Below are 12,242 nucleotides of genomic sequence, written 5' to 3' on the forward strand. Positions count from 1 at the left end.
GAATATAAGTACTCATCTGTGAAAATTATTACTTGACAAAAATTTACTCTCTGTTCAATCTTGACTTCAACTATGTTTGAGATGAGATTTAAATTCACTTTTCTTGAAGATGATTCAGTTCTCTCTTTCTCTCCTTTTCATGTCTGATAAAAGTTAAATCAATGTTACCGTGTTCGCTTCTTATAGATATAGGTGCATTATTTAACCATTTTAATATTATTTTCAAAATTTCAACTTTCTCTTCAAGTAGTGAACTTATATCTTTAAGTACGGATTCCGAGTGCTGCCTATATTACTTCAATTAATACTGATACACTAGATCTATTTTGCTATTAGTTGTGTCATTTATATCTTACGTGATTGTTACTATAACTTTTATGGGAGCCATGATACATAGCTTCGATTTACACGAAAAAACGTAAGTATTAATATTGACTTGCTCCTTTAGTATTTCTTCACCCAACACTTTTTCAAAGATATACTGTTTTTCTTCTCTTCTTTGATTGAGATATAAGACTAACAGTTTATCATTACTTCATAATTGTACAAGTGTTTTCATCTCAAAGCTGCTAAGAAGAAGGCTACAAAGAAGACTTAATTAAGTGCAGGGCGGGAAACACACAACTGTTTCCAATACGTACATAGTATATAGTCTGTAAATAGTTTTTTCTATGTGAAGTAAAGAATGCAGCGATGGAGGTAAACAATGTAACGCTCTCCTTTAGATCCATCAATTGGATAGAGCATTACTGTATCACTGCCTAGTTACACACACACACAAAATAACTGCAACAAAACATTACAAATACTGTGCACCAATGCCAAGTAAGTATATTTTCAGTTCCACCCTCCACCCTCAGTATTGTTATCTACTAGTCTACACCAAAAAGTCAAAAAATATATACATATATATTTCAATGTAAGTATATTTTTTTAAAAGATACACATATATATTTCAATGTAAGTATATTTTTTTTCTTTCAAAACATCGATGATTTATTTCCTTCCAAATCATCCACTGTATGCAAGCAGGATTGATCTCTCATATATGGCTGTTTAATATGAATGATGAGAAAATTTTACTTTGTCATCAAAGTTAATATAAAGGAGCAATGCTATTAGCTAATTATTTCTTTTTATGCTTTGGGAGAAGAGTCAGAGTCGCCTTTATAGAGAAAACACTGAATGATGCAGATTTCAATAGGTCAAAATTATGAAGACAATCGATAATGGTGGCTCTGGGGCCAACATATCAGTAGTACATGGGGATGTTTATGAGCAACCTGATGGAAAAAAAATAGGAGCCAGTAGCTCTTTCTATTGTCATGAGCGATCTGGTACCATGCTTCTACAGGAGTGGAGAACCTACGGCGAGAAGCATGGCCTTGCTGCTGGAGATTACATACTAATCGAGAGGGTGTTTATTCCTGATGTGGAGTATTTGGTGATCAGTCGCCAGAGAGGAGAAAATTAGTAAGGGTATGAAGAGTTTGAATGCAAAATTACATTTTTACCTGTGCAATAATACTCAGACATGCAATAATAGTATTTTTTTTATTTTTTATTTTTTTACATGTGTAATGATACTCATGATGCAATAAATACCATTTTTACATGAGTAATGATACTCATGATGCAGTAACTATCATTTTTACATGTGTAATGATAATTAGGATGCAATCATACTATTCTATTTTGCAAAGCTATCAATTATTCCACACTGACCTTAAAGAACTATCCTGATAAAACATAACGATGCACATACTCTACCCAATATGCAGATTATTTATATTTATTTTGGGGAAAAGGATCAAATAATGCATAGGTCCGAGAGGCTTGAGTTTTTCTCTTATAATATCCATTAAAGTAACATAGATATCTGTTTGGCTTTGATCGAGCTATTTCATATTCGATGTCTCATACATCCTTGATTATACAGTATAATTACTTATCGCATTAAAAAAAAGTATAATCAATTATCAACTTGATCATCATTATAATGGAAGACCCCCAACCCTGGGCCCATGAAAGATAATGAAAAATGAAAAGTGAAACCACTACATGTGGAACTAGAAAAAAGTAGAATGTGGGCCGAGGCATTACTTCTAAAATATTTTCGAAAAGAGGAATGCAGAAGAATGACAAAATCTGAAATGGAAAAGCAAGATTTAGAAATAACATGTGAGATTTCGATAATGAACTCTTTTGTTATTTATGAGTTTAGACTTTTCCTCGCTCTTCATCAAATAAATATTTTAAAAGTTAAACCCTAGTTTAACAATGTCCCCCACTTAAGAAAATAACCTTTCTTTGACAAGGAGGAGCATGAGCTTGATAAAGAAACAGAAATAAAATTTGATTTATACACTTGCAAGACTACTATAGCTAGCCAAAACTTTTACAACAAGAAAAAAGAAAGAACTAAACTATATCAACTTAAAAGCTAAGCTTCTCATCTAACCAAACAACTACAGCCCAGATACTAGCTACTCCTATTTTTTCTACCTATTGATGCTGACCATTAGATATAACATCTTCACGTTGGAGAGGTTCAATCCTTATTATGGTTTCTTGTACTGCTGCTGATGAAGTTGCAGCTGTAGTAACGGATATGTCGCCGTTAACAATTTTTTGACAAGTTTCAATAAGGCAATGCCTACAAGTTGGACAAGAAGAGTGAGAATTGAGCCATTTATCGATACACTTGACGTGGAATCCATGGTTGCACTTCGGCAGAACCTTAACTTTCTCTCCAACGATAAATTCTGATAAGCAAATGACACACTCAGTGCCAAACCCTGAATGTTTCAACGCAGTAGTGTATGCTATAACTGGGAATGTTTTGAGGGCTTTTTTCTTGATCCCTTTATTGGCTAATTTTTCTCTAGAAGGGTTATTGTTTGAGGATGATTCCACCAATATTATGGTAGAGCAACTAAATATAAATTTGATGATGGAGTTCAAGACAAGTGAACAAATTACGGCACATACAAGTACTGCCAAAACCATAATAACATTTGCCTCAAATGTGGTGAAGCTGTCACCAAGTGGTAAATTAATTAGGCCGTGGCTGATTCCGGCTGCCGAAGGCAGCGCCATGGTGGTTTCCGGGTGGTATTGTTGTACTGTAGCACCTGGTATTAGGAGTAGTCTTCTTGAGTAGTGGAGGTTTTCTTGAATGAATTGTGTGGAAGTTATCGTTGCCATAGAGCTTTTGGTTGAGACTTTGTATCCGTGTTTTCTTTGTTTTTGTTGGTGTTGAATGAATTGAAGACCAATTGCTTATATAGGACAAATGTATAGGGTGAACGTACAGGTGTAAAGTGTGATTAACTTTTTGAGTCTTAATAATTTGAAAGATGTAGAATTATTTTATTTTGTTAAAGGATTATATTTCGGAGTTCCAAGCATTTAAGCACTATAGATTTTAAAGAGTTTGTTATTGGAGCCCGTGTACAACCTTTTAGAAGTATCAACTTTCTTCTTTCGAAAAGTGACATTGTTTTGACAAGCTTGTTTAATTAACGGTGAATATTCCATTCAAAATTAAGTATTCATTTCTTCCCTTTCAGTTTGTGTTTTCGTGGGCCTATTTTCTTAATGAATTTTCGAATTTATCACTTAATGATAAGTTTTACAGCCGTATAAATATCATTGCATATTTAAGATCACAAGTTTCTTTTATACCTTTCAAAGTAGGGTTACTATAAGGTCTACATATACACTACCTCCCCCAAACTTCACTTATGAGACTATACCTTATGTCAGTGTTTTGTTTAAAATCACAAGTTTAAAATTCTTATAACTACAAAAAAGTGATGACATATTTTAAATTATAAGTTTCAAAATTTTTCTTTTCTTCTTAATTCCATTCTAATCAAATAATTTTACATAAATTGAAACGAAGATTGTACTACTTGTATGTACATAATAAAAGTTTTCAACTTTTATAGAATTAGAAGAAAAACATATGCAAATAACCGAAGAACTTTTCTTTAATGGTTTTGAATTAAAAGAATTCATCAATAAAATTTTTGAACAGCTGAAAAAAATAAAAGGAAATTTTCCTTATCAATATACCCCACTAAGACCCTTGGTATTATTCACTCAAGAAGGAGTCAGACCACTGCGGACAATCAGCTAGGCTGACACGTGGTTATTAGCACTATATATTGTAATCTCCAAACAAATCTTATTCGGGTCCCAAAGACACATTCACATGTCTTCCATTCCAGACGTTTCCCAACACATAACAAAAGTAGGGGTGACATTGTTTGGTTTGCTTATTATTAAAACCATAACCAAACCAATTTGGTGCTTTTAAATATCTAAAACCATAACCAAACCAAAAAATAATAACCACCGGTTTGGTTTGTCAGTTTGTGTTTTCGCTGTTCGGTTTTTCAATTTATGACTCAGCCGCGTGACAATTCAAATATTCTCTCTCTCGCATTCTTCAAATTTCTTATGCTCTTTTTTCCTCACGGCTCACAAAGGCGAACTTTACGCATATTTAGGGAAAGACATGCTAATGAATGTAAAATGAAAAGAGATAGTAGTTTTTTTACTTTTTACCCTTATGCTTACGACTTATTAGAATGCTTGGATTGTTTTGATTTCGACATATTCTTTTTTTAAGACATACTGCCTTAAAAATAAGTAGACCAAAATTAAATTAATAATTAAAAGGTATAAAATATCTTTAATTATTTATGAAAAGTTAATATTATACATATAAATAATTATAAATTTTATGTATATAATTATCTTTGGTTCGGTTATTTATTCGGTTATTTTTTACTATAACCATAACCAAACCAAATATTATCGGTTTTTTCAAATTTAAAACCAAACCAAACCAAACCAAACCAAATGTCGATTTTTTTATTCGGTTTGGTTAAATTTTCGGTTTGGTTTTGGTTTTAACCAAAACTGTGAACAGCCCTAAACAAAAGCAAAAAGGAATTTTGGTAGAGGTGGAGATCCCCACCAGTGATATTCTGTCCATTATTCAATATAGTTACGGACCAGTAAAATATGCCCGTGCGATGTACTGACTAAATATATTTATTCACTTTAATTAGTCTTTTTAAGATTTGTATTTTGTAAATAAATTTTAAAAATTTCTCATTTTCATGACAATGAAAGTTATTCATTGATATGAAAAAGAAAATTAATAAGTTTATGAGGAAAAATTAATATTTTGATTCTAGATTTTTTTTTAAAAAAAAATTCTTTAATATCTTATATATATTCCAACAAGTTGATATCCATCTCAATTGACTAACTGTTTAGATCCAAATATAAGAATCATTGTTGTATATATTGGATTTTCTAAAAGCAAAACTAATAAAATATTTTTATTAAATATATATGTTAATAAGGGGTAAATTAGTCACATTACAATTTTTTACATTAAAAATTATAGATAAAAAGAATTGTTACAAAGAAAACAAAATTTGAAAGGTATACGTTATATCATAAATCACCAAATTTTAATTCCGAAATGAAAATATAAAGTAATATATTTTATAAATGTAAAGAAACAATAATCAAAGAATGCAAAGGAGAGTAAAATAAGTAAAGTATTGACAAAGAAGGAAAACGCAATAAAAGTCACTCCCTCCCTTCACTTTTAATTGTCCATGTTAATATATCAAGAGAAAGAAATTTTTCTTCTTATTATTTTACCCTTTACATTAATTACTCATTTTCAAATCATTTTCTAAGTCTATTGAGACAATACATCAATAAATATGGATATTATGATAAAATATATACTTCATTTATTAATTCTTAAAAAATGTAAAAAGTCAAAACTGGACAAGTAAAAGTCCATGGAGGGAATAAATATGTGTAGGAGAACTAAAGTTGAAGTGCATACGTGTATACATTAGAAGAGAATAAATACTCAGTACTATGACATATGTCCAAGTGAGACAAAAAAGTAGTTGGTTAAAATGTACAATTTATATAACTTTTGATATAAATTTGTATCGTTATTGTTCGTCCTCTCTTCACGTTTAAAGTATTGACAAAAAAGGAAAACGGGTACAACAGATTAACCAATTATATCGGATTACAAAGACCATATACAAATTAACAGGGAACAAAAAGCGAGAGAGGAACAGACCTTAAAGTTGCAACACCAGCCGAAAAGATGAAGAGAACTGGGAAAAAGTACTATCTAATAAGTCTATTATCTAATAAATCTGAGGAGAACATTAAGCAAGTATAAAGAAAGAAAAGACATATCAAGAGAAAAGAATTTTTCTTCTTATTATTAATTTTACCTTTCACATTAATTACTCATTTTCAAATCATTTTTCAAAGCTATTGAGATTATACACCAATCAATATGAATATTATGGTAAAATATATACTCTCTCCGTTCCATATTACTTGCTCTTTTTCCCTTTTGCATGCCTCTTAAGAATTATAAATAAAAGATGTATTTTACTATCTTACCCCTATCTTTCTCTAATAAATACATTAATCTAATCAAAATTGACTATTTTCAAGAACATTTATTACTAAGGGTAAGATGGGAAAGATTTAATTAATTTTATCTTGATTTTATAAATGAACAAGTAATTTGGACATATATTTTTAGTACTGTGGCCAAATAATAGGGAGTACTTCATTTATTAATTCTTAAAGAACATGAAAAGTCAAAAGTGAATAAGTAAAAGTGCACGGAGAAAATAAATATGTGTAGGAGAATTAGAAATGAAGTGTCATATGTGTATACATGAGAAGAGAATAAATATTCTGCAAGAACGTGAAAAATAAAAAATGAACAAGTAAAAATATACGGATAAAATAAATATGTGTCAGAGAATTAAAATTAAAGTGCATACGTGTCTTGGACACTTATATATTATAATATAAAAGATAATAGACATTCTGCAAAAGCACTTATCCTTTGGCTCAATATCACTTGATTGACGGCGCACGATAGGCGGTGAAGCTTTATCGTTACCGCCAGGATGGCCAAAGGCCGACAAAAGAAGACCACCAACAAGATTGAATTGTCCGATGTCAAGCTTACAAAGAACAATCAATGCCTACCGGAGAAATTAGCGGCTGCAGCGGAAAAATTGAAAGAAAGCGAAGTACCCCAATCACTGTAGATTTCACCACCAACTGCTCAGGTAGGGATTTCATCCCATTCCTCTAGTGCTAGTGTCAATACTTCGACACCTAGTGCCGAATTAAGCTCCAGAACCACCCAGAGCACGGGACCAACCCAAACTCCCACTCTGAGCCCAGTTCTGACGATTGTTGCATCGAGGTAATAGATCCCAATTTCGTTGGTTCCTAAGATAATGGAACAGTGCAAGGAAGCTGTGGGAGCTAAAAAAATACCTTAATATGACACAAGCAACTCCCATGGAAAAGCCTTGAGTGAATCTCTTTGAAGGAAGTAAGATGGCTTTGAAAGGGATGGAGTTGCAATTTGTCCCACCGATGATTAAGGATGGGGTCAAAATTGTGCAATTAGACAAAGAAGAGGTAAAAAATGAGAGTGATCTTTGGAAATCAGCGCTAATTCTATATATCTTAGGTGCATCCCCGACGATTGCTGCAATTGCAAGGTTTCTCAAAAGCCAGAAATCGTTTATGCAAAAACTAAAAATCTTCTATCACAATGAGGGGTACTTTGTGGTAAAGTTCCATAACATAGATGATAGAGATGATATATTGTATTCTGGACCTCATATGATAAATGCAAAACCAACTATCATTAAGTCGTGGATTGCCGCCTTTAGTTTTAAGAATGAAGTGCTGAAATTTGTTCCACTATGGGTGAGATTCCCAAACCTCTCATTGCACTGTTGGGGCTTAAAATATCTTAGCAGGATTGCTAGTGGTCTAGGAACTCCTATATGTGCTGATGAATGGACTAGCAAGATGGATAAAGTCTCGTATGTGCGTGTACTGGTTCAAGTTAGTGTCACCATTCCTATACCAAATGAGGTCAAGGTGTTGGATCAAGATGGTAATCTATTTGAGCAGCCTGTGAGCTACGATTGGAAGCCGCAGTATTGCCCCACCTGCTGCCATATTGGGTATGTATGCCAAGCTAAAACAACCACTCACCCACAAGACAAATATGAGAAACAGGAGAAACAGGCTCAGAGCAAGCAGGTGCCTCCTAGAGCTGCTCTAAAGAATGATAACCAAATCTGGAAAAATAAAGGCAAGGCATTAACTAAGGCCCACCTTGAGAAGCCGAAAGAGCTTAACTCAACACAGGTTGTGCACATCCCAACTGAGGCGAGTCCAACCAAGAAAAAAGAGATAGGATGGAAAAGTGGGAGAGGAAAGTCCCCTACTAAAGCCATTGAACCCACAAGTATCCAAAACACTAATAGATTTACTCCTCTTATAGAGGATCCTTTGCAACAAATGATACAGGCTGCCTTTGTAATGGCTGAAAAGGGACAAAGTAGTAAGGGTAGTGAGGTGAGAAGTCCAAAACCTCAATCTAATTCAAGATGAAGATAGCAACTTGGAATGTAAGAGGTTTCAATAAGGTTTTTAACTATAAAGAGTTTCTTAGAGTAATAAAAAAAGAACAAATAGATATTATAGCAGTAGTGGAGCACAGGGTCTTAAAACTTAAGGCCAAACAGATCATAAGCAAAGTGGTACCAGGCTGGAAATGGGCTGAAAATTATGGTAGTTCCGATAGAGGGAGAATCTGGATACTGTGGAAGCCCGAGGTTATGGATGTATCTGTCATACATGTTGAGAATCAAATGATTCACTGCCTTGTGAAGTGTGTCTCAGGAAAGGTATTGTGTTTGAATTCACAGCTATTTATGGATTCCATACCATAAATGACAGGAAAGGGTTATGGACTGCATTGGAGATATTAAACATAAATGTTCAGAACCCTTGGCTTGTTATGGGAGACTTCAATGCAGTACTAAGAGGTAAAGATAGGCTGGGCAGTCAAGTTATGGATGCGAAAATCAGGGATTTTGACAATATAATGGATCAAACAAATCTGACTGAACTGAGATCAATCGGCAGGTTCTACACATGGACTAATAATCATGTTCACAATAAAATTGATAGAGCACTAGTCAATCCTACGTGGATGAACTTGTGGCCTCAGTATGAAGCGATAGCAATGTATCCTTATTTTTCAGATCATTCCTTATTATGTATCACTATAGAGGATGCGCAGACCCAAGGACCAAAACCTTTCAAGTTTTTGAATCATCTAGCAAAGCACCCAACATTTTTGCAACATGTGAACAATAATTGGAAAAGTAATGTCCAAGGTACCCCTATGGAAAGGATTTGGAAGAATTTTAAACTTATGAAAGGAAGCATGATGGGATTGAACACTAAAGAATTTTCTAATGTGGAATCCAAGATCCCTTCTATCAGACAACAACTTGAAGATATTCAGAAGCAACTTAGAAACCAATATAATGATCAAGCTTTGTATACCCGGGAGAAAGAACTCAAGCTTGGACTTGAAAAATGGATTATAGTGGAAGAAAGTATCCTAAGACAAAAATTTAGGATACAGTGGTTGGGACTTGGTGATACAAATTCTGCTTTCTTCTTTGCCAGCATGAAGAGCAGGATTTGTCAAAATCATATAACCAGGCTTGTAGCTAAAAATGGCATCATTAGGCAGACTAGACAAGAGATTGAGGTAGAAATCATTGATTTCTATAAGCAACTACTGGGATCAAATGCTAAGGAGCTACCTGTAATACAGCCTAGTGCCAGCATGTGGTCCTATTCTGAACAGGCAGCAACAACTACACCTCCAAGCACCTATAAATACAGATGATGTTTACAAAGCAATAATAGATATCAATGACCTTAAAGTCCCAGGTTGTGATGGATTTAATGCCCATTTCTTTAAACAAGCTTGGCCATGCATCGGAAAGGAGGTAACAGATGCAATCTTACACTTTTTTCATTCTGGTAAGATGTTTAAAGCTATAAACTGCACAACAGTCACTTTAATTCCTAAAGTCCAGAACCCTTCTTCTGTGAAAGAGTTTAGGCCTATCTCGCGTTGTACAATGCTATATAAAATCATATCCAAAGTCCTCAGTAATAGACTACAATCAGTAATGGACAGTATTATTGATAATGGGCAAGCTGCCTTTGTGCCAGAAAGAGTGGTTACTGATAATATTTTGCTAAGTCATGAACTAGTCAAGGGGTATAACAGGAAAAGGATATCTCCTAGGTGTATGCCTAAGATAGACATGTAAAAAGCTTATGATTATGTGCAATGGTCTTTTCTTGAGCAGGTGCTCGTGTCCTTAAACTTCCCCATTGTTTTCACAAGATGGATTATGACTTGTATCTCAATAGTATCTTATTTAATAATTATAAATGGACAACCTGTTAAACCCTTTGATGATAAAAAGGGACTAAGGCAAGGGGACCAATTATCCCTTTTCTCTTTGTGTTGGCTATGGAGTATCTGAGTAGGCTTCTGAAACAACTTGGCAAACAACCTCAATTCAAATACCACCCAAAATGTGCAAAATTGAACCTCATACAACTAGGATTTGCTGATGACCTGTTGTTGTTTTGTAGAGGAGATGTTAATTCTGTTCAGCTATTGTTTGATAAATTTCAATGTTTCTCAAAGGCTTCTGGTTTGATTGCCAACCTCACTAAAAGAGTGTACTGTGGGGGTGTCTCAAATGATGTTCAACAGGAGATTATGGACTTGTTAGGCTTCAGTAAACGTGTACTTCCTATAAGATATCTAGGAGTCCCGTTAAGTAAAAATAAAGTTTCTATAGTGCAATGCCAACCATTGATAGATAAAAAGCTGGGACGAGTAAGGACCTGGACTACAAAATTCCTCTCATGTGTAGGGAGAGCTCAATTGATAAAATCTATATTGTTTTCCATTCAAGTGTTCTGGGCCCAAATATTTGTTTTGCCAAAGAAGGTTATCAAAATTATTGAAGCTACATGTAGAAGTTTTCTTTGGTCAGGAGGTACTGAACTTTGAAAGAAGGTTTTGCTTGCCTGGGAGAGGGTCTGCTATCCAAAAGCTGCCGGCGGTCTGAATATGCTTAATGTTGCTACTTGGAACAAAGTTGCAATTGGCAAATTGTTCTGGAATGTGTGTGCAAAAAAGGACAAGTTATGGGTAAAATGGATTCATTGTTATTATGGGAGGAATCAGAACTCTTTTGTTGATGTGCCTAAGCAAGCATCTTGGATTGTTCAGAAAATCTTAAAGGCTAGTAAGTACTTTGTAGCTGCTGGTTATGAGCCATTGAGGTACTCCAAATGACTTCTTTCTCAACCAAGCAATTGTATTTGAGGCTCAGAGGACACATCCCAAAGGTAACATGGAGAAAATTGTGTGTAACAGCATTGGACCGCCTAGATAGATATTTATACTCAGGCTGGCTGCTTTGGGGAGGTTAAGCACTAGAGACAGACTGTTTAGGTGGGGAATCATAACAAACCAAAAGTGTTCTCTTTGTGAAATGGAAAATGACGACATAAATCACCTATTATGTGCCTGCTCAGTATCAACTCAGGTGTGGTAAAAACAATTATTATGGATTGGCATTAACAGGTCCCCAAAGGATGGAATGAGGAACTATTGTGGGCTGAAAAGTATGCAAAGAGCAGAAGTCACATGGCTGAAATATATAGGATGACATTAGCTCCTGCAGTCTATTTTATATGGAGAGAAAGGAATGCAAGGATTTTTCATAACAAAAAACATACCAAAACAATGCTGATTAAGCAAGTGATTCAAGAAATCCATATCAAAGCAGGGGAAGTTGCAAAGCTTGGAGGATGGCTGGAGAATCATAATTTCTATCCTTAGATGCCTTATGCTTTTTCTTGGTTTCTGTTAGCTTAAATTGGTACCTGTACTCTCGATGTTAGGATTTTGTTTGTTTGATACTTGGCTGGAGGCTTTGTGGGGATTGTATATCCAACAAGTACTCTATGTTTCTCTATTTTGTAATGTTCCATTTTGGTAATGAAATGAAAGTTAGTTACCAAAAAAAAAAAAAAAAAAAAACGTAAAAAAAGAAGAAGATAATAGATATTGGCAAGACACATGTTTCAGAGTAATTACACGTGTTTTGATGGAAATGAATAAATTTCAACCAATTTATCTGTAGACATTTACAATAATACCCCTATTTGTACCATTTTGTGTTGCACATGGTACAAATTTTGCAGCAGTGTTCGTCCTCCTTTCCCATTTATAT

At 34.1% G+C, this 12,242-nt stretch overlaps 2 protein-coding genes across 2 annotated transcripts; one reads left to right on the top strand and one right to left on the bottom strand.

The window, feature by feature from the left end:
- Positions 1-2,331: 2,331 nt before the first annotated feature.
- Positions 2,332-3,269, bottom strand: LOC132060670 (RING-H2 finger protein ATL78-like). The gene has a single exon (XM_059453645.1). It carries the CDS (start codon positions 3,205-3,207, stop codon positions 2,506-2,508), a length of 702 nt encoding a protein of 233 aa, XP_059309628.1. The 5' UTR covers positions 3,208-3,269; the 3' UTR covers positions 2,332-2,505.
- Positions 3,270-8,501: 5,232 nt separating this feature from the next.
- LOC132061119 (uncharacterized) lies at positions 8,502-9,820 on the top strand. Its single transcript, XM_059453985.1, has 2 exons — positions 8,502-8,801; positions 8,900-9,820. The coding sequence occupies exons 1-2, from the start codon at positions 8,502-8,504 to the stop codon at positions 9,818-9,820; spliced, it is 1,221 nt and encodes a 406-aa protein (XP_059309968.1).
- Positions 9,821-12,242: the final 2,422 nt, after the last annotated feature.

This window comes from Lycium ferocissimum, chromosome 6, assembly GCF_029784015.1.
Source record: "Lycium ferocissimum isolate CSIRO_LF1 chromosome 6, AGI_CSIRO_Lferr_CH_V1, whole genome shotgun sequence".
Lineage (NCBI taxonomy): Eukaryota > Viridiplantae > Streptophyta > Magnoliopsida > Solanales > Solanaceae > Lycium > Lycium ferocissimum.